Here is a 20,683-nt window from a genome sequence, read left to right as displayed (position 1 = left end):
TGGGCCCGCAGCTGTCCGGGCGCAGCCTGAAACGAACAACACTGGGTGCCCGTGGGCGTGTGCTCATGGGACAGGAACGTTTCTAGGGAGTAGAGGGACAACTCCCCTCAGCTGAACCAGCTGAGGGTGTGAGCTGGAATGTTCCATCCTTGTCTTCCTGTGTTAGTGCATCTGTTCTAGCTGTGTGGAATTCTTCGTAAGATACAGTTCTGCTGACCCGAGCATGCAGCAGGGCAGGGCGTTTCCCATGCTCCTCCGGCCTTGTTTTGAACTCTGGGGTTTTATTTTTTCCCTTTAATTATTCATTCTCTCTCTCTCTCTCTCTCTCTCTCTCTCCCCCCCTCCCTTTCACTTTTCTTTTTGCTCTTTCCCTCTTCCTCTTTTTTTCTTGGGGGGGGGGGTCCTGCAGGGGCTGCTTCCATGTCAGTGCTCAGGCCATTAAAGTCTCTGGTGTGCAGGGACCACACGGTGCTTTAAGGAGCGCCCAGGACTCCTGAATGCAAAGCCTGCACTCAGCTCATTCACCCAAAAAACTCTGCCCCGTTTCTGTGGGAAATTGTGTCTGGCAGTTCCCTGCGAGTACACCTTCCTCCTCAGACCTAATATTATTTCAGTTAGCTTATCTCAGACATTCATTTCATGTAGGCATTTTGCATCATTGCCACCAGGAATGGCCAGTCAGGATCACTTATCACTTGTTCTACACAGTAAAAATAAAATAAAATGACTGAAGAGGCGCGGTAGGGTTGCCTTGACTCAGGAACCGGGTTCAATCCCTGTCACCCCTATGGCTCCCTGAGTATAGAGCCAGGAGTAAGCCCTAGCACACTGGGTGTGGTGCAAAAACTAGAACAAAACATTGTACAAAGGTTCCAAAATTAAGGATTTTGTTTTTATTTTTGGATTTTCCTTTGTCTGTGAATGGTGCTACAGTTCCTTGTTTTTCATACATTTCGGGGGGTGGGGTTCCCACACCCGTCAGTGCTTAGGGCTTACTCCTGGCGGTGCTCCGAGGACCATATGGGATGCCAGGGATCGATCCCGGGTCGGCCAAGTGTGGAGCAAATGCCCTCCCCACTGTGCTACCACTCTTGCCCCCTTGTTTTCATATTTTTGAAAAATCGAGTAGTGCGCAGTTTTGAGAAGGATGCTTTAACGGATTGTGTTTCAGAGCTGCCTGCGGCCCGGGCAGGGGGCGGGTGTTCCTCTGTTCTTTCTGCTGTGTCGCTCAGTGTAGTGGCTGGGGGTGGGGGGGAGGTCCCTGGCTGCTTCCTCGGGCTCTTAGTACCATTGTTCATAACTGCATTGGAACAAACTTAAGCCTTGGAAATGTTTTTACATTTTGTGTTTTTAAGACCTCGCCACCATGGAAGAAAGAATACAAAAACGATATTATGAAAAGCTGACGGAATTTGTCGCAGATATGACCAAAATTTTTGATAATTGTCGTTACTACAATCCAAGTGACTCCCCTTTTTACCAGTGCGCAGAAGTTCTTGAATCATTCTTTGTACAGAAATTGAAAGGATTCAAGGCTAGCAGGTGAGCAGATGGGTTCCTTGTTCTGATTTATTTCGTTTGTCAAACTGTGTGTTACTCTCATCCCCATAGTCTGTGAGCATTTAAACCTTAGAATCAAAAAGCTCAAAGTGGAATCAAGACTCCAACATTATGCTTTTTTAAGGGGGTGTGACGTTTAGTCGCGCCTGGTGGTGCTCAGGGCTGACGGCTGGCTCTACGCTCGGGATCACTCCAGCAGGCTCAGGGACATATGGGGATGCCGGGGCTTGCAGCTGGGGCGGTCCCGTGCAAGATAAGCACCCTGCTTGCCGTACTGTGGCTCTGGCCCCACTGTGATGCTTTTTTTTTTTTTTTCTTTTGAGATACAGTTACAGACTTGCAAACCTTCCTGGTTATGTTTCAGCCATACAGTGATCAAGTACACATCCCTCCACCAGTGCCCATTCTCCATCACCAAGGTTCCCAGTATCCTCCCCCCACCACCACCCACACCCCATCCCATCCCCACCCCCTGCCTCTGTGGAAGGCACATTCCCTTTTACTCTCTCTCTCCTTTTGGGTGTTGCGGTTTGCAGTACAGGTATTAAGTGGCCATCATGTTCAGTCTATAGTCTACTTTCGGCACACACGTCATGGGTTTTTTTTGGGTCACACCCAGCAATGTTCAGGAATTACTCCTGGCAGTGCTTGGGGGACCATATGGGATACTGGGAATCGAACCCGGGTCAGCCGTGTGCAAGGCAAACGCCCTACCCGCTGTGCTATCTCTCCGGCCCCCAACGTCATGGTTTTTAAACTCAAAAATTCTTGGTACTGGAGAGATGGCACCACGGGGAGGGTGCTTGCACATGCCTTGAGCCCGCCAGAGTGATTCCTGAGCCCAGGGCCAGTAGTAGCCCCTGAGCACTGCCAAGTGTTTCCTCCCACCCCCCACCCCCCACACACACACACAAAAAAAAGTAAGACATAATGAGGAAAGCAGTCTCAAGTGCTGGGTTGCATGGTTTGCACGCGCAGGAAGACCAGGTTCAATCCCCAGCACCTCCAGGTCTCCCAAGCACTAGTGGGTGTGTCCCAGGAAAAATGAAAAACAGTACTAAGATCAGGCAGAAAGCGCTCGTGGTGTCTGCAGATTGCAGGGTGGCGGCCTGGTACTGGCTGGGCGCGTCGAGGCAGAGGGAGCCCGCGTTCTTACCGAGGTCACATGGGGAGGTGCCTGGCTTGCGAGCAGGAGTCGTCTCTGACTCCAGCCTCGCCTGCCCTTCCGGGCACTGCCGGGAGACCCCTGGGCACAGTGTGGCCGCACACGCAGGCAAGCGAAGGACCAGTCTGGGGGCAGAGCCAGATGAGTACAGCAGGGAGGGCGCTGCCTTGCCTTGCCTTGCACGTGGCCGGCCCGGGTTCGATCCCCAGCAGCCCCATGAGGTCCTCTGCACAACGCCAGGAGTGAGTCCTAAGGGCAGAGCCGGGAGTGACCCCTGAGCATCGACAGTGTGTTGTGTGTCCCCTCCTCCATATCCCCCCCCCCCCCCAGTCAAGAAGTCATGAAGGGAGAAGGGAGCAGAATGGCCGCCTTGGGATGTTGTAGAATCTTGTTTGGCTCTGGGCAAATCTCGACTTATTGGGGCCGGAGCGATAGCACAGCGGGTAGGGCGTTTGCCCTGCACGTGGCTGACCCGGGTTCGATCCCCGGCATCCCATATGGTCCCCCAAGCACTGCCAGCAGTAATTCCTGAGTCAGAGCCAGGAGTAACCCTTGAGCATCGCTGGGTGTGACCAAAAAAGCAAAAAAAAAAAAAAAAAAAAATCTCGACTTTAATTCGGTCCACAGACAGTTTGTCTCTAAGCCTTCTAGCATCAGAGCTGGCCGGCGGGAGACGCTGGTGTCCTGCCGAGGTTTCTGAATCCCGGATCCCCTTTTCGGGCACGTGGTTGTCAGCCTTACCTCGGACGGTTGCCACCACTGTCCAGCTTTGAGTCACTTTATTTGCCATGTGGCCACCCGGCTGGGCCGCCCCTGACAGACAGGTTGAGCGGGTTGTGGGGAGGCGGAGGCCGAGGCATCCCCTTACTCCCGCGGCCTCCCCAGGGTCTCCGCCTCGTCCCCCCTGCAGGAAACCGACCGGCACTCGGTTTCCCTGCTGCCCTGTCCCAGAGGTTGTCAGGAATTTGTATTTGAGAGTCAGTTTACATAAACTAAAAATAAACGCCCAACTGAAGTGTTGATTTCTCCTCAGAGAAACCCAAAACTAACCCTAGGCAGGGACGGAGAGAAAGCGGCCTGGGAGCTAAGTAGACTGGGAAGGGCTGCAGCGCTGGTGTGTGGGGGTGGAGGGCACCGGCGTGTAGGCCAGACTGCCCCCCGCCCGCCCTCCACACACACACACGCAAATAAATATATATGTGTGTGTGTGTGTGTATACACATATATATGTATGTATACATATATATATACACATATTTTTTTTTTATACACACACACACACTGCTAACAAGTCCTATTGCGGGCTGTTCCCTCAGCAGGGAGTCCCCCTGCCCCAGTGCCGGACACACAGACACACACACACACAGACACACACACAGACATACACACAGACATTTCTAGCAAGTCCTATTGCGGGCTGTCCCCTCAGCAGGGAGTGCCCTTGCCCCAGTGCCGTCTCTCTCTCTCTCTCTCTCTCTCTCTCTCTCTCTCTCTCTCTCTCTCTCACACACACACACACACACACTGCTAGCAAGTCCTATTGCGGGCTGTCCCCTCAGCAGGGAGTGCCCCTGCCCCAGTGCCCTTGGTCTTGAGACAGAGGGGAGAAAGCCGGTCTGAGCAAGCCTTCCTGGAGGGCAGGTCACACATGGCCCCCGTCTGGTCTGGTGACTCCTGAGAATGAACAGGGGCCTGGAGAAACACCACAGGGGTTCGGGCACTTGCCTTGCATGCAGCTGACCTCGGTTCAACCCCCAATGCTGCTACCCCAAGCACATTGTCGGTTGTAGCCTCCGAGCATTGCCAGCTGTGACTCGACCATCTCTCCCCAACCCCCAAAAGGGAACAGAGAGGCCGGAGTGACAGGACACTGGGGAGGGCGTTTGCCTTGCATGCGGCCAACCTAGGTTCAATCTCCAGCATCCCATAGGGTCCCCCCAGGACCGCCAGGAGTAATTCCTGAGTGCGGAGCCAGGAGTAACCCCTGAGCATTGGCAGGTGTGACCCAAAAAGCGAAAAACAGAATAGAATGCCAGGATCTCTGAATTATGAGTGACCTGATGTGTCCCAGAGAGGTCGCGGTGTATCAGAAAGATTCCAGAGAAAATGAACATTTGAAAATTAGTCAAATCTCAGGCCAGAGAGGACGCGGCCTGGGTGTACCCCATGATCCCTGGTCCCGGGTGTTAGGCACTTGCCTTGCACACAGCCAACCCCAGTTCAGTCCTGGGCACAGCATGCAGCCCTGAGCACCGAGCCAGGGGTAAGCCCTTGAGCATAGTCAGGTCTGGTTGAGAAAAAGCAAAAACAAAGATGCTTAGTGCAAGAGAAATATGGAAGAGGTGAAGAGGAATAAGAATAATCAGAATAGGAGCAAAGGGAAACTTAGACATGTTGCAAGCAGTGAAAGTTAAAATCAAGCAACTTCCTCGTGTACCAAACAAAGTGATGGCTGGAAAGATAGTCCCGGGGTTAAGGCTCCTGGCTTGTGTTCCATTGATGGTGGGTGGTTCGATCCCGGTAACTTGAGGTCCCCCAGGCACCTGGGTCAGGGTCACCTCTCAGCCCGGCCAGGAATAGGCCCTGAGCTCTCCTGGATATGGCCCAACACCCCCTCTCCACTCCACCCCCCATCAAAGGTCGGGGAAATTGGAAATAGAGAAAAATACAGTAGACAGTACTCAGTGTTCACCTAGTGGAAATTCCTGAAAGAACAAACAGCAGATGACGGAAAATTATGATAAGATTAACAGAACTTTTTCCAGAACTCGTGAGAGCTGCAGGTCTGCAGGTCTCTAGAACAAAGCAGAACAAGTCATTGACTCGGCAAGTGGTTCTTGATCCCCTTCTGTGTGCCGGGTGCTCGGGTCAGGCCAGGCAGCAGGGCGGACTCGCGAGCAGCCCACCCCCGGCATCACTTACAGCCCCCCAAGCACTGCCAGGAGTGATCCCCAAGCACAGCTGGGGGTGGCCCGAAATATGTGTGTCTTTGGGCAGGGGCATGTCCCTCAGACTGGGCTCCCATGGTCCAGGCCCTGGGCATTATTCCCGACTCCAAAAGGAGCGGAGGGGGGAAGTAATCGTGGTGGTATAATTTTTTTACTCTGTGGAGACACATTATTGTGGAGGAGAAAAGACACAGTTAATAAACAGGGGCTGGAGCAATAGTACAGCAGGTAGGGAACCTGCCTTGCACACGGCAGACCCGGGTTCGAGCCCTGGTACCCCATAACCTCCCTCTAGCTCCACCTGGAAGAATTCCTGAGCACTGCCAGGTGCAGGAAGGATAAATAAATAATAAACATCATAAGCCGATTGGACGAGTGGGGAAAGATCTAACCACATAGACCTCACTGAGGTTTCCAAGTGTCAGGGCTGGAGATAGTGGGGAGGGCGCTTGCCTTGCACGGGACCCACCCAGAGTTGATCCCGACACCTCACGTGGTCTTCAGGAGTATGCCCTGAGCACCGCCGGGTGTGGCCCAAAAACAAAAAACTCTCTAGGCCGGAGAGAGCACTCAGCAAATGCCCGGCCTGTGGATGCCCAGATAAGTGTCCAGCTCCGCATGTACCCCCAGGTACCACACGGCCTCTGGGGTGCCGCCCGTCAGGTCAGGAAGAGAGAGCTGATTCCCTGGAGGCCTGCAGGGCATTGAGCCTCGGGCAGGTGCTGAGTGTTCCTGCTGCCCCAGGGCATCACTTGGGACCTTCCCTCCCACCCGCCCCTATAAGTGAATAAATACGGGAAAGGCTTTGGCCTAAAGCTTGAGGTGCAATTGGAACAAGAGGAAAGAGAGCCCGTGAGGAGCCTGGGCCAGGCCAGAGAGAGGGTCATGCTGGGCAGGCCAGGACAGGGCCACCTGCAGCTGCCGCCTGCTCCCTTGATGTGCCTTGCTCCCTCCCTGTATTTATCTCACAAGCCAGTGAAGTTTGCTCAGTTCTGCCGAAACAAAGTTAAATGTGAAGAACCGTGAGAGCATTTCCGATACAGGGAAACATCCAAGTAGCCGGCCAGGAGCACCTGACCGCGGAAGCTCCATTCTTAATCTGTTCCCCATTCCTAACCCGTGACCCTCGGCATTGCCCGCACATTACTTTCATTTCTATTACAGTTGCTTTGTGACAATTCATCATTCATACCATCCGTGTTCTTTTTTTTCTTACAGATTGTGATATCTTTAGTGTGAATTTTTAACTGGAATCAGAACTGGATGTTGGGGTCATTCTTTTATTGCTCCACGTGATTACCTAATTCAAAACCGTCCCCCCCCCCACCACCCAAAAAAAAAATTCAGATTAATATAATTTTTGATGTTGTAAAAATGCATAGTAGTAAACTTTTTATGCTAGAGGACTTGTTAATAATGTTTTTAAGAATTGTAAACTCCTGGAACACTGTGTATATAACACTTTGGCAATAGGAAGTACTTGAACTTAGTCCGGGTCACTGTACAGTAATTTGGTTTACTAATAAAAGTTGTGAATAAAACTGTGAAACTAGAAAGCAGACTTTTTGACTTTGAAGAGAAGAATGTGATTTTTAATAGTCCTATATTCCTAATTTTCTTTCTTTTCCTCCATCTCACTACATCTGCGTGCAGGACCCCCCCCCCAGCCCCCCTCAGGGCAGTCACAGTGTAGCACCTTCTCCCCGGCCGGGAACGCTTCATAGACGCCCCCCTCCCTTGGTTGCACAGCGCTGTAATCCTGACTAGAAAACCCTTTATAGAAATAGCTTTTTCCCGTCAGCTCTGTGTACCGCACAGTAAGGTTTTGATACCAGAGGTAAGATTTTCCACACTCGCTCTCCTCTCTTCGCTTGCCGGAGGTGAACGTGGCCGCTTCCCACAGACCGACCGGCCTTGGCTTCCCCGTCGTGTGTCATTGTTGTCAAAAGTGAAGGGTGCTTAATTGTTCCCTTTTTTCTGTATTCTGTAGGTCTCATAACAACAAACTGCAGTCTACAGCTTCTTAAAGTTCAGCGTGTTAATCTAACATATAAACACGGCAAGAATCTGGTTGTCTGAACTATTTTAAATTAAGGAGCCAGATGTTCTTAGTCAGGTAATCCTGACAAGACCGACCCAAACTGCGTTTTTATTGGTCATAACAGCCCAATTATATCCTTGGCCAATTTTGTCCAACGGACAAGGGAAAAGCAAAGTCAACGACACCATTATCTTGTCAAGATCAAATGGTTTTACTATTGTGGCAGAAGCGGGAAAAATTTGTTATTGAAAAAAAAAAAAGAAAAAAGAAAGCAAGAAAAAAAAAAAGATACTATGGGGTGAAGTGTAACTCCATGGAAATGCCACATCTGCTCTTCAGTGAAGAAGCTGGTTTAGAGTCTCACCGGAAACTTTTGACTGTATTTATTTATTGTTGCAAAAGAGACGCTTTTTTATCGCTGCCCTCATTTGTCAGCTAATTATTTTTTCTTATAAAATCCAGCCCCAGTTCCATGTAATCCTTTCTGTATCTTATCATGATTCCTGTAGGTAAAAGTACAAGACAACCTCTCGGTGTCTTTTCTTTCTATGAAAGGAGCTGCTATGTATACATGTGCGCGCACACACACATACACATACACACACACACACAGACAGACACACAAAACTGGGAATCAACAATGAGTTTCTTGTTCACGGTAGATCAGCGTTACGCTTGCATAAAGGTTGGGCTCAGTGGTCGGATTAGACTCAGTTGCCTTGAATATAATAGTACAGTTTGTCATTTACTCCGCACCAGGCTCAAATGAGTAAAATCTATTTGAAGGTATCTTGTTTGTAAACATTTGTCAGATTCTAATTTTTTTCTTTTTGTATTAAAATTCAACTATGGATGTATATGAAACAAAATAAATGGAGACCATCTTTCTCCCACAGACGGTGTCTTTGAATGTGCGCTGATGGCTCTGTAAGCCTGTGTGGGGCAGGGAGGGCGCGAGGCGAGTGAAAGTAGAACCTGATTGTACCTGGGTTTTTCCAGGATGCTAGTGGCCCTTCGTTTGACGATTCCTAGCCCGTTGTCATCATATCAGAGAAATCTCGAGGGGTGCTAATCCTGTTGCATCGATTGATTCCACTCATTAAAAAGTCGGAGGCGGGATAAGGCGTCTCCTTCCTCGGCGCAGTTCTGAGTCCAGGTGGGATCAGTCGCAGACAGCTAACTTGTATTCTAGGAAGGGCATTTTTTTAGACAACTTTTTTTTTTTTTTTTGTATTTTTCCATTTGTTGGTTGAGTTGTTTGGGGTTCCCTCACACCACGCATTTTTTTAAAAGATGTGTAAGCAGAAAAAGGGGAAAATGGAAAGTCTGGCAAAAATGTATTTTGTATGTTTTTCCCTTCAGCATTCTAACCTCATACATTGTATCACTGAATTGTAATAATAGCTTCTGTAAGATCTGCCATAATTGTTTTTTGCCGTTTTGCAAAACTCATACTAGATTTTTTGCACTAATTCCTGTTAGCTTTGTGCCACCGAGTTCTGAAATTAATTATCGCTTTAAAATTTATTTTCCTTCTGTCTAATATCATCCTGCTATGCAAAACCTTTCCCAAATCTTAGTTTCTTAAAAGATACTGTTCTGGCTCCCTATTCTTTCTTATTACAGCTGCAGGCAGACAGGATATTCTGGGTTGATTATACCTAATTCGAACCCATTCCTTTTTGTAAATAAAAATGTCACTTCAACCTCCGATTACCAGCTAAAGAGACTGAAAACATGCAAACAAGTTCAAATACTAAGATGGAAGTAGTCCAAAATAGGTTATTCTGTCCTTTTACTTAAATTAAAAATCCCCTGTTATGTATGCACTATGCTGATGCAAGAATTGTACTTTCTAATGAATTAAGAACATCTCCCACGCCACAGTTTCTGTAGACCTAGAGATGGCCCTGGACTTACTCCTTTAAAACTTGTTGCAGCCAGAATTTTCTTACATGTAGGCAATAGATTGCTGTGTTTTTAACAGATTGTGGCAAAGTCTAACAGCAATTCTTTTTTGTATGGAATAGGACATTTCAACCTAGAAAAATAAACTAATGTTTTTGACATTGGATTTGGTGCAGTTTCTAATGAAACAATAATGGGTTGGTTGATATATTTTCTGTAGCTGTTGGTATTGTCAAATTGTACCAAAAAGTAAATTTTATGGAAATTCTCACATCAGGAAAATGTTGATTCCATGTGGTAAAGATGTTGATTCCGTGTGATAAAGCTTTTGCGATTTCTGTCACCAGATAAAAGACAAAAACATTTATAATTTTACCAACTACAGAGCTTTAGTATTTAAAAAGCAACCTTTCAATACATTCTTTTAAACCATAGTTTGAAAATAAGTTTCAAAACCCTGCTCTTCGATGAATATTCTTTGGTTTCTGCTATTCCTTAAGAGATACATATTACAGCAATTTTGCTATTAGTAGTCCAAACAGTAGAAGGCACATTTGTGATACTGTTAGGATTATTCTACTAGTCTTTGGGCTTGTAAATCTATTTCATTTGCAGCAATAGATGTCCTTGGCTTTAAAGTATTTTTAATGCTTGTTACCTTCATCTGCCAAGTTCGAAAGCCTTGGAAATCATTTCATAAAAAGTATTTTCATATCGGTAAGCCTTTTTCTCCTATCCAAATTCTGTGGGATTTGTATTTTAGTTAATGTCCTGCAGTAGGTTTTTAAAAATTGTGAATTTTCAGAGAGCTATTTTTAAAAGTAAACAATTACCTTTTTATATTGCAAATGGTCTTGAATGTTATTTAAAGACACTGAGATTTGCTGTTGTTTGTAATTTTCCTTCTAGAATCTGCAAATAAAAGTGCTTTCCTTATTTCTGTTCATTTCTATTAGGCAAACTCCCAGCATCGTTGTGTTTCTGATATTAAAGACTTAGCCAGGTGGCCTTGTCGATCTGTACACACGTAAAGACGGAGCTTCACAGAGCTCCATGGACCACGGAGCATCTGTTTAGTAACTAAGGCTGTTACCCCTCGGTTTCCGGTTTCTGGTATTTAAAATGAAAATAGTGCTATCTCATGGGCGAGGCAGGGTCCTGGGAGTACTTGGACGACGTGGACCAGCCGAGAAGTATTTTTGATAAATACTGAATATTTCTACTTGGAGGTATTTCTAGGTAATACCTAGAATAAAATGCTTTAGAAAAGGAGAAGAAAAAAATAAAAGACTTAGAAGATCACCCACCCCTTGTCCGATTTGGACCAAGTTCAGTTGCAAGAGTTGCTGATTCCTGAACCAATAAAGGCCTAAGGCTGCTGGTGGGCTCCGCAGGGCAGGTCCGTTGTTGGTCATCGTGTTTGATCAACATCTGAAAGATGCTTTCAAGGCCAAGGCCTGGACACAGCTCAGCAGTGGGGTACTTGCTCTGCATGCGTGAGGCCCTGGGCTTGGGCTTGATTCCTGGCACTGAGAAATAAATTATTTTAAGAGAAATAAAAACAAAGCAGTGCCAAAAATACCAAAAGACCGGAAAACCCTAGTCAACCACCCCAAAATATTTTCCCTTTGAATTTTATTTGAGAGAAAGACAAGGCCTCCTATATGTGAAACATGTATCCTAGTGAGCTATGATCCTTATTGAGACTCTTGGAGGCAACTATATGATTATAGTAAGGTGGCTCTTACGTGTGCACGTATCATTTAGTCTCTGGAGTACAGACACATGCACTGAGAAAGAAGAGTCTCCGGGGGGAAATGATTCACTGCTATTCATTTACTAAGTAAAGTTTTCCATGACATTCAACATTATAGGCTGAGACGCCTCAGTGGGCTGACCATGTGCTTGGCATGCAGGAGGCCTGTAACCCTGACGTAGGGCGAGTCCCCAAGCACTGCCAGGTGTGGTCCAAGAAACAGAAGAAAGTTGTGGGGGTGCTCTTGTTGTTTTTGATGTTTTAATGGTACACATGGAACTGAGTGAACATTGGAATGTCGATATGTAACATTTGTTGCCTGCCCTGGGATTAGCAGATCTGCTCCCTGCCTTGGGGTACACCCCTCCACCCACCCACCCACCCTCTTCTGAATCTCATTTTTCATTGCAAACACGGTCTTGGGTGATGGCCTTAATTTTTATCAAAGAACTATTTTTAGAAGCTGGCCCGCTTACGTTTGCCAAGATGTACATAGTAACAGTCTGACCTCAAGTGTCACAGACCACATGGGGGTCTGTGTGTGTGTGTGTGTGTGTGTGTGTGTGTGTGTGTGTGTGTGTGTGTGTGTGTAAAATTTCTCAAACAGTATTCGCAAATCAACTGAACTCTAAATCTCAGGATTCTATGCAGATGGTTTCTCTTTCCTTTTCTGTCAGAACTGTTTATTACTCCTCTTTCTACTCCAGTATCTGAGCAGCCAACCAATAATGTATTTGCTTGGCCATTTTTATCACTTTCCCCACACTCAGGATCATCACTTAACTTTCTATATTTTAAAAAAACTACTCCCTAGGGTCAGAGTGATAGTCCAGCGGGGAGGGGGCTGGCTTTGCACGCTGCAAACCTGGGTTTGATCCCAGCTCCCGGAGGGCACCCCAAGCTCGTAAGGAAAGGTCCTTGATCACAGAGCCAAGAGTAAGCTCTGAGCACTGCCCAGGGTGGCCCAAAAATAATCAAATAAGTAAAAACTACTCCCTAGCTGGAGACGTGGTTCAGTGGTCAGAACACTGCTTTGGATAGGTGAGGCCCTGGCTTCAATTTCTGGTGGGGAGAGGAAACCGGGTTTTGACTTTTGTGACTGGTGCTTTCATATATGAATCAATTTTTTTTTTCTTAAAACTAATGAGGACCAGGGTGATGGCTTAAAGGACTGTTTTGCAGCGGCAGCCCAAAGTTCAAACCTGGCACCACCACGTGACACTCTACCGAAATACTGTTTGGAGGGCACCCCCACCCCCGGCCAAGAGAAAGAAAACTAGCCCACAAGCTCTTCTATTCATGGCAGACACTTTTTCAAGGGTTGGTGTCTTGATGCCCGGAGAAGCCACTGAATCATCTGCTGTTTGAACCTGCTCCTTTCTGGGCTCCCGGCGGTCCTGGGAGGATTAGGGGGATCCCAAGGTACCGTTTGCCTCTGTGACCCTCAAAAGAGCACAGACCGCACTCATTCCCTCAGCACATCTCTGACACGAAATAGGCTCTCCGAATTTTTCATTTTCTGAACCCCCAGAAAATGTCCCTGGTCTGCCCTCAGCAGTGCTTGAGGGGGGTGGGGGGGATCACGTGGGATTGGAGCCAAATTCAGCTCATGCTCCAAAAGTCTGCACCCCAGCCGGGGGAGCCATCTCCCTCGCTCCAGGCTGTTTTTCTTCAGTACAGTGCATTTGACCTTTTTAAATTTAAGGTAGTAATCTTCAGCTAGGTAAGGGTTATCAATACCTGTTGACAATTTGGTCTTACAAAAAAAAATTGCTGATGTCTTAGTGGCCTCAGGCATAAAACCTCAGAATTGCATCCAGCAAGTGATTAAGTCTTTTTCACACCTCCTGGGGAGCCCGTAACAATTCTCTCGTCCCTACACACTCCTCCGTGGGTTGACCACAGAGCTCTGGGAGTGAGTCTGAGAATGCCGTTTTCCCAAACTTTAGTGGCTTACTGAGGCTAAAAGAACCAGGTGCATCCAAGATCTAATTTCAAGGCAAGATTTACTGCTTTACAAACATAAACACGATACTTGGTCTTAATAGAAAAATGACATCAGATATGCCCAGAATATATTTAAGCACTGGGATAGTTTCCAGATTGACACACATAAGTTTCTAGAATTGGGACAGCATGAAAATTAACTATAGCTTACACTTTGATACATCCATAACACTTGTTTGAGTAATATTTCACTTGAATTAAAACTTTTAGTATGCCTTCAGTGTAAAACTTCAGTACTTGTCTTGGGTTCTGACCTAGCGTTTGATCTAAATGACACTTCAAACATGTCTCTGACTAGTGCACTTACTGTTTGTACAGAATTGAACATGTGATGCTTTGAGTATAAAATTTGGTTTGATACATGCTATAAAAACGATTCAAAGTTGTATATTTCAAATCAAGGAAATGTTTTTTTTTGTGAACTATTTCTACTGGAGAATGTATTTAAATTAAAATAATAAAAAATAAACAACACGAAGCCGTGATCTGTTAACTGGACAGGTCAGTTATCTGAGCTGTGTCATGGCAGAGGCAGAGCCGTCTTCCGTGTTAAGAGCGTGTGCTAAGTGTCCAGTTCGAGGTCAGAATTGGAACGACACGACCCCGTTCCTCCCCGGCCCTGGGCCCTGTGCGAAAGGAGGACCCCGCTGTCCGACCCGAGGCCTGTCTCTGGAGCCAGGCGCGGCCAGGGCGGCGGGGCTCAGAGGCACGGGGCGCCGACGGCCCCTTGCACCTGCCCGTCCCGCCTGCGGGTGTATCTTTTCACGTAGCTGCTGCTGCGTCTCAGCAGCCCGTCTCCCGGCCGGACGCGCCCTCGCAGGACCTGGTAGAGCGCTGCAGGCAGCTGCCGCCTCTTATGGTAGATGTGGCCCATCACGATGTACCTGCTGCCTGGGGAGAGTCACAGAAACGCCTATCAGTAGTGTCTCGCGGGGGGAGCGGGGCACGGGACGATCAGATGCGCAGCCTTTGAGAAAAGCTGCAGCCTGAGGCTTCATCGGGCTGCACAGGTTAAAAAATCAGACAGGAAACCTACAGGCAACAGGTGGGAACAGCCTTTAACCGCTCACCTGCCTGTTGGGGCTCAACCTACCCACCCGCGGCCTCGGTGGGCCAGAGGCGCGGATGTAACGGGGCGCGGCTGCAGAAGGCCAAGCCGGAGTGGCCGCGATGACACCTGTGGTCTAAGCACCGGCAATTCCGATCCCTACCCCACCCCACCCCCAAAGAAGGGAATCTGGGGTACCGATAGGGACGGTGAACCGGGGCACCCCACTTCCAGAGAGTGGCTTAAAGCACACAGAAGAGCGGGCGGTCAGGTCAGGTTCAATACCGGGTTTAAACTCTGGGCATGGCTTATTGCAACTGGAGGGATCCAGGGCTAAGAGGTGCACTCGGAAGAAAAACCCGTCCGGAGTGAAGTACAGGCGGTTCATCTTGTACAGCCCGTCCCGGTCCACCAGCAGAGTCACCAGGCGGATGCCCGTTCCCAGCACGTCCACATCCTGCACGATTCCATTCACCGCTGCTTTCAAAACAAAGGATCGGGAGGCACGCGTGACATTCGGGTCCTCTCTCTCTCTCTCTCTCCCTCTCCCCTGCGCGCCTCCGCACCTCCCGCGTGGGGTGGGCGGTGCAGGGGCGCGTGGCGGGCCGGGCTCACCGAATTCGCTGGCGCAGAAGGCCTCGCGCTCCTCGGGGTCCGCGCTGCAGGCGCGCGCGCAGGGCTCGGCGGCGCTCGGCGGCGGCGGCGGCGGCGGCGCGGCGGCGCGCGACCGGTTGGGGTGGGCGGGGCCGGCGGGCGCCTCGGGGGCGCGCGCGCGAGGCCGGTTGGGGTGGGCGGGGCCGGCGGGTGCCTCGGGCGCGCGCGCGCGCGGCCGAGCGGCGGGGAAGGGCGGGGCTCGGGCGCGCGCGCGGCGCGGCGACGGCTGGTTCTCGGCCTGCGCGAGGCGCGGGCTCGGCGGGCCGGCGGGCGCGCGCGCCGCCTCGCGGACACCCGCCCGGTTCTCGGCGGGCGGCCGAGGCTTCCGGGGCCGCGGGTCGGGCCAGGCGCGGCCGGGGGGCTCGGGGACCGCCTGCGCCCGCGGGCCCGGCGTCGACTGCGCGCCCGGGCCGCCGCCGGGGTCGGGTTGCCGGTGGGGGGGCGGCGGCGAGGCTGCGGGAAAGCAGAGGGGAGAGCGGAGAGGCCGTGAGGGGCGCCGCGGGATGGGGGGCCGGGGGGGCGCCGGCCGCTTCTGCCCGACGGGTGCATGTTTGTCGGGGGCCCCCTTGGTCGACGGCGATAAGGGTCTTGCCTCGGAGGACCGGGGGACCCGATGGGAACGTCCCGTGGTGTGCAAGATCCTTCGCAAATCTATAGCTTCTAGAACCGCCCCCACCTATTTGTTTTAGGACTAAACATCTCTGACAACTCGGCTTGAATAACAAACCCTTCTTGCCCTTTCTTTAATATATATATAAACATCCGCCTTTCGGGCTATTTACAGTTTTGTTGAGAAAGCAGCCAGAAAAAAGGGGTTGGGGGGGCGCGCAGGGAGGGGAGGTCTCGTATTACAGGTTCTCCTAATTGTTTCAGCGCCCCTGACAACACAACTATTTGGCTTTCCCATCCGTGTTTACACTGTCATCTTGGTCGCTGCAAAATCCAGGGCTGGTGAGTGGATTTTTTTTTTTAATCTGGCTTCTTGGACACCACTTAGGAGCAAACCCGCGATTCAGAAAGATTTTTAAAAGCAAGTATTAAATAAAAAAACAAAAAACAGCATCGCGTACATTTCCTCCTCGTGGGGCAGAGGGGAAAAGTTTCTGAACGGTTCGGAATGAAAACTTTCTCTCTCTTCTTGAAATCATGAACGACGCCCCCGCCCCCCGCGCGCCGCCCCCGGCCCCCGGCCCAGCCTCACGCCGCAAACTTCAGCCTGATTGCAGAGCAGACCGGGCGGGTTTCCCTGCCAGTTACACAATCTCAGCCTCGCGTGCCTGGGTCCCAGTGCCCACCAGCACGTCGTTATTGATTCTCTTCCCCTAGTTTCAAGGGCCACTTGCGGCATTGTCCTGCTCTGGCACGGGAAAGCTCGGTTCACCCCTTTATAACTCTTGCCAACACACCTCGGGGGATTCTCCAGCCAAGATAACAGTCTTGCAAACGGCAGCCGTCGGAGCCGGTTACAGCTGATTTTTTAAACACCCCCCAGGAGTTGTTTTCTGACTCACGCTCCGGCTGTCCCCTACACAGCTGAATAAAGGCCTGGTGACCGTCCAATTCCTGACTGTCAACTGTTGACCTCACAACTGCTTCCCCATAGATATCGCCATCTGTTGTCATGGGAAAGATCGCCTGATATTTGGGTGAAATGCCGCTGGAGTCATTCCGTTTCCATGTGGAAAAATAACCCGAAGTCGGGGGCGCCGCGCGCTGCCGAGGCCGTTTTTCCCAGAGACGGCCCATCCCGCAGCCCCCCGGGCGCGAGGCGGGCAGGAACGCCCCTCCGCCGGGTCCCCCTTTCCCCGGGCACCTGGGAACCGAACGGTCCTTCGGCGCAATCTCTGGCGGGGTCCCTGCGCCCGCCGTCCTGGGCTGGGGGGCGCGCAGCGCGGGGGGCCCCCCTGTGGACCCCGTTCCCCGCGCCGCGACCCCGCCAAGTCCTTAACATGCAAAGTTTCCTGCGCGCGCCGGAGGAGAAGCGTCTCGAAGCGGACCTGGAGTCGCACACGGCTGCGTCCAGAGCTCAGGAAGGACCCCCGGGGACCTGGAGCGCGCGTCCGCCCCGCTGCCGACCCCGCCTCCCCGCCTCCCCGCCCCCCCTCCGCATCCCCCGGTCCCCGCATCCGCGCATCCCCGCATCCGCGCATCCGCGCATCCCCGCGGGCTCGGCCCGCGCTCACCTTTGCTCGCCGCCGCCGGGGCCTCGGGAGAGGAGCCCGCGAGCAGGCAGAACAGCCAGAACGCCCGAGCTGTCATTCTCGCCGACGCGCCGCCCAGCCTCTCGGGCGGCCGCTCTTCCCCCCGCACCCCTCCTCCACACCCCCACCCCGCTTCATGCTAATGAGGGGCAGCCTGGGGCGGCGGGGGGGGGAAAGGGGAGTCTCTCTCCCAGCTCCCGCCAGAGCGCACGGCCGCCGGCGGGGGGCGAGCACGTGGCCAGATCTGTCCTGCGGCCGGCGGGGTCGGGGGCAGCGGGGCCGTCCCAGCCCTGGACTCGGCACCACGGTGGGGTGCGCGGGCTCCGGGAGGCCGCGGGGAGCCGCGGGCCGGGGGAGAGCATCGGGTGGGCGCCGCCAAGTAGGGGACACTCCGCCCAGGTCCAGCCGGAGCCGAGATGGCCAGAGCTGGGGCGGCCGAGGGGCTTCCTTCCAGAAGGCAGAAATCCCCCCACCCCACCCCCACCCCGGCCGGTGGCTCGAGAGAAATCAAATCTCGGCGCCCTGGGCGGCATTGATCTATTTTCCTATAAATTCCATGTTGCTGTCTAGACACAGCAAGGGGCGAGCCTCGTCAATGCAACTTTTCTTCTCCTTCCTCTGGTTGGCTGAGTCCAGGTGTCTCGGGGCTCGGTGACAAAAGGGAGTGAAGGCCCGGCCGGGTGTGCAGACGAATAAACTCCTTCCGTGCTGGGGGCTTCTCCAGCTGACTCCGCACACGGAACAGAAACGGCCTTCCCAACGGGCGCCACGGGGGTCTGCCCACCCACCCCCGCTTCCTGCCCTCGTTTCAGCCGCCTCCCAGCCCAGAGGAAGGGGAGACTGAGCACTGAGGCCAGAGGAAGGGGAGACTGAGCACTGAGGCCGGAGGAAGGGGAGACTGAGCACTGAGCGGAGGGTTCAGTGAGGGGCGGTTGCTGAAAGAAATCACAAACTTGAAGGGCAAAAGGAAGAGACTTGGGCGTCCGAAAGTGCAGCAGAGGCCGGGCTGAAAGGACTGCGCACTGTTTGCATGGGGGAGGCGCGGTTTTGCTCGCTGGCACCTATGCACCCACCTCAACCCACCCCGCCACGCCAGGGCTGTGACCAACACAACCCCAGCCCCTGCCAGTGCAGCCAAATGCACCCCAAATAATAACGACAGTAATAGAGTGGGTTGGCCGGGATGGGTGGGGACCGTGCTTTCCAGAAAGAGTTGAGAGGCCTGCGGGTGTGGCTAAGAGGCCAGAGGTGTGGGTTTAAGTGGAGGGCAAATCCTTGCAGGTCTGAGGGTCTCCATTTGACTGGGCTTGAGCCCCAGAACTGCCTGCCTGTCCCTTTTCCCAGCACCCCAGCACCAGTAAGTGTGGTCCCCAAAACAATAAAATTCAGTAAGAAAAGAAATCGGCCCCGCCAGGAGTGATCCCTTAGTACAGGGCCGGGAGTAAGCCCTGAGCACTGCCAGGTGTGAAGAAATAAAGAAAGAGAGAAAGGGGAGGAAGGAAGGAACGGGCTGAAGAGATAGTTGGGGTCTTTGTGCTTTGGTTTTGAGCGATGCCCAGCGGTGCTCAGGACTTGCTCCTGGCTCTGTGCTCAGGAGTTAGTACTGACTGGCTCAGGGGTCCTTATGGGATAACCGGGAATCAAATCCGAGTCAGTTGTGTGGGAGGCAAACTGCCTACCCACTCTACCATCGCCCCAGCCCCTGGCCTAGGGTTCTTTTATAAAACATAGCGGATGTTTTTATGTTCCTCGGCTCCTATTTTTTAAATTCTTTTTATTTTTGGGTCACACCCAGTGATGTTCAGGGGTTACTCCTGGCTCTACACGCAGTAATTACTCCTGGCGGTACTTGGGGGGGGCACATGGGATGCTGGGGATTGAACCTGGGTCAGCCGAATGCAAGGCAAACGCCCTACCCGCTGAGCTACACTCTGGCCCCTTGGCGCCCTATTTTTGCTGCCTCAGAAGACCCTACCTTGGACAGGCCAGGAAGATACTCAAAGGGCTAGTGTTCATGTAAAGCACGTGGCCAAACCAGGTTTGATCCTGGGCACCCCATATAGACCCCAGTGTCTGGCAGGAGTCATCCCTGCAGGCAGAGCCAAGAGTAAGCTCTGAGCACTGCCAGGTGTGGCAGAAGGAAGAAAGGAAGGAAGGAAGTTTGGTTGCCAGAGTCGGCAAGTGCAAGGTAAGTTCCTAAGTCCCAGTAATATCTCTCTGGCACCATACATTATTTTTTAAATGTAAAGGCAGAAGCCGGAAAAAATAATACAGTGGGGGGGCCGGAGCGATAGCACAGCAGGTAGGGCATTTGCCTTGCATGCGGCTGACCCGGGTTCGATCTCTGGCATCCCATATGGTCCCCCAAGCACCGCCAGGAGTAATTCCTGAGTGCAGAGCCAGGAGTGACCCCTGAGCATAGCTTGGTGTGACCCAAAAAGCAAAATAATAATAATAATACAGTAGGGAGGGTGCTTCCCTTGCACAGGGCTAACTTGGGCATCACCAGGTGTGGCCCCAATTCCCCCTCCCCCTTATAAAAGTAAAGGCAGAAGTAATAAAAATAAAATAAATTCATTGTGACTTGAACAATAGTACAGCTGGGCGAGTGCTTGCCTTGCACACAGCCGATCCAGGTTCAATCCCCTGCACCACGCATGGTCCCCTGACCCCCTCTACAAGTTGTTCTTGGGAAAGATAATACAGAGGGTAAGACCTTTGCCTTGCACACGGCCAACCAGGGTTGGATCCCTGGCATCCCGTATGGTTCTCTGGCACCACCAGGAGTAGTTTCTGAGCACAGAGCCAGGAGTAACCCCCCTGAGCATCTCCAGGTGTGGCCCAAAAACAAAACCAACATCAGAAAAGTCCTTTGTTCTTTGCCAGTAGAGAGGTGTGACTGAAGTTTTATTATTTATCACAAGATCGCATGCTGAGCACCTTTTCCCGTGGGGTTTTAAATTTTTCCCTCCCCCTGCAAAGAGCACGTCTCCGTGTCACGCCGGGCTCAGAAACTACGGGGTCAGTGTCCAGCTGCCAGCCGGGACCACCAGGTCCCTAAGACTTGTGTGCTGGTTGACGCTTCTACACATCTTCACACCCCTTCCCTTGCTCGGGTCCTGTAAATGGACTCAGCTGAATTAGGCTTAAGCTTCCTCAGTTACAACCGCATCTCAGACATACCTGCCGGAGATTCTATTCAACCACCCAGATCCAGTTTGGGGTGTTCCCGACACTCTTGTATTGCAGGAATGTGGTGAATGCCCCAAGCTCACACCCTGAAATCTAGAGGTGATAGGATGGTTCCCACAGGCTCCAGGAAGCTCCGGGGTGGGGGAGGGGGCCGACACCCGGAAGCTCTTCCAGGGTCCAGGCCCGGGTTCTGGAGCCACCTC

The 20,683-nt window shown here is 51.6% G+C and overlaps 2 protein-coding genes across 12 annotated transcripts in view; one reads left to right on the top strand and one right to left on the bottom strand.

The window, feature by feature from the left end:
* The window catches only part of BPTF (bromodomain PHD finger transcription factor), a 142,445-nt gene extending 131,887 nt beyond the window's left edge, over positions 1-10,558 (top strand). For 8 of the 9 annotated variants that reach the window (XM_055130748.1, XM_055130747.1, XM_055130746.1 and 5 more), the window contains 2 exons: positions 1,356-1,542; positions 7,664-10,558. In XM_055130748.1, the coding sequence (XP_054986723.1) occupies positions 1,356-1,542; positions 7,664-7,700 (224 nt within the window). In that variant the 3' untranslated portion in view covers positions 7,701-10,558. Of the gene's footprint in view, positions 1-1,355; positions 1,543-6,891; positions 7,636-7,663 lie in introns of those variants that run through there. The other variant, XM_055130744.1, reaches the window with a different exon arrangement.
* A 2,865-nt stretch (positions 10,559-13,423) lies between these two features.
* On the bottom strand, positions 13,424-17,482 carry C3H17orf58 (chromosome 3 C17orf58 homolog). Of its 3 annotated transcripts, XM_055130753.1 has the most exons (4): positions 17,271-17,482; positions 15,049-15,540; positions 14,719-14,910; positions 13,424-14,276 (listed from the first exon to the last, which is right to left on the bottom strand). In XM_055130753.1, the coding sequence occupies exons 1-4, from the start codon at positions 17,344-17,346 to the stop codon at positions 14,086-14,088; spliced, it is 951 nt and encodes a 316-aa protein (XP_054986728.1). In that variant the 5' UTR covers positions 17,347-17,482; the 3' UTR covers positions 13,424-14,085. The 3 variants fall into 3 exon arrangements, with proteins under 3 accessions (XP_054986728.1, XP_054986729.1, XP_004618014.2); XM_055130754.1 differs by lacking the exon at positions 15,049-15,540 and having other exon boundaries at positions 14,719-14,913; positions 17,271-17,452; XM_004617957.2 differs by lacking the exon at positions 15,049-15,540 and having other exon boundaries at positions 17,271-17,450.
* Positions 17,483-20,683: the final 3,201 nt, after the last annotated feature.

This window comes from Sorex araneus, chromosome 3 (assembly GCF_027595985.1).
Source record: "Sorex araneus isolate mSorAra2 chromosome 3, mSorAra2.pri, whole genome shotgun sequence".
Classification (NCBI taxonomy): Eukaryota; Metazoa; Chordata; class Mammalia; order Eulipotyphla; family Soricidae; genus Sorex; species Sorex araneus.
The sequence above is the reverse complement of the archived record's forward strand: the minus strand, read 5'-3'. Positions and strand labels throughout refer to the sequence as shown.

Coding starts and splice junctions, on each gene's coding strand:
- C3H17orf58 (XM_055130753.1), bottom strand. CDS start 17,346: ATGACAGCTCGGGCGTTCTGGCTGTTCTGCCTGCTCGCGGGCTCCTCT. Junction 15,541..17,270: donor CCCGGCGGCGGCGAGCAAAG/GTGAGCGCGGGC, acceptor GCTTTCCCGCAG/CCTCGCCGCCGCCCCCCCAC. Junction 14,911..15,048: donor CTTCTGCGCCAGCGAATTCG/GTGAGCCCGGCC, acceptor TTTTGAAAGCAG/CGGTGAATGGAATCGTGCAG.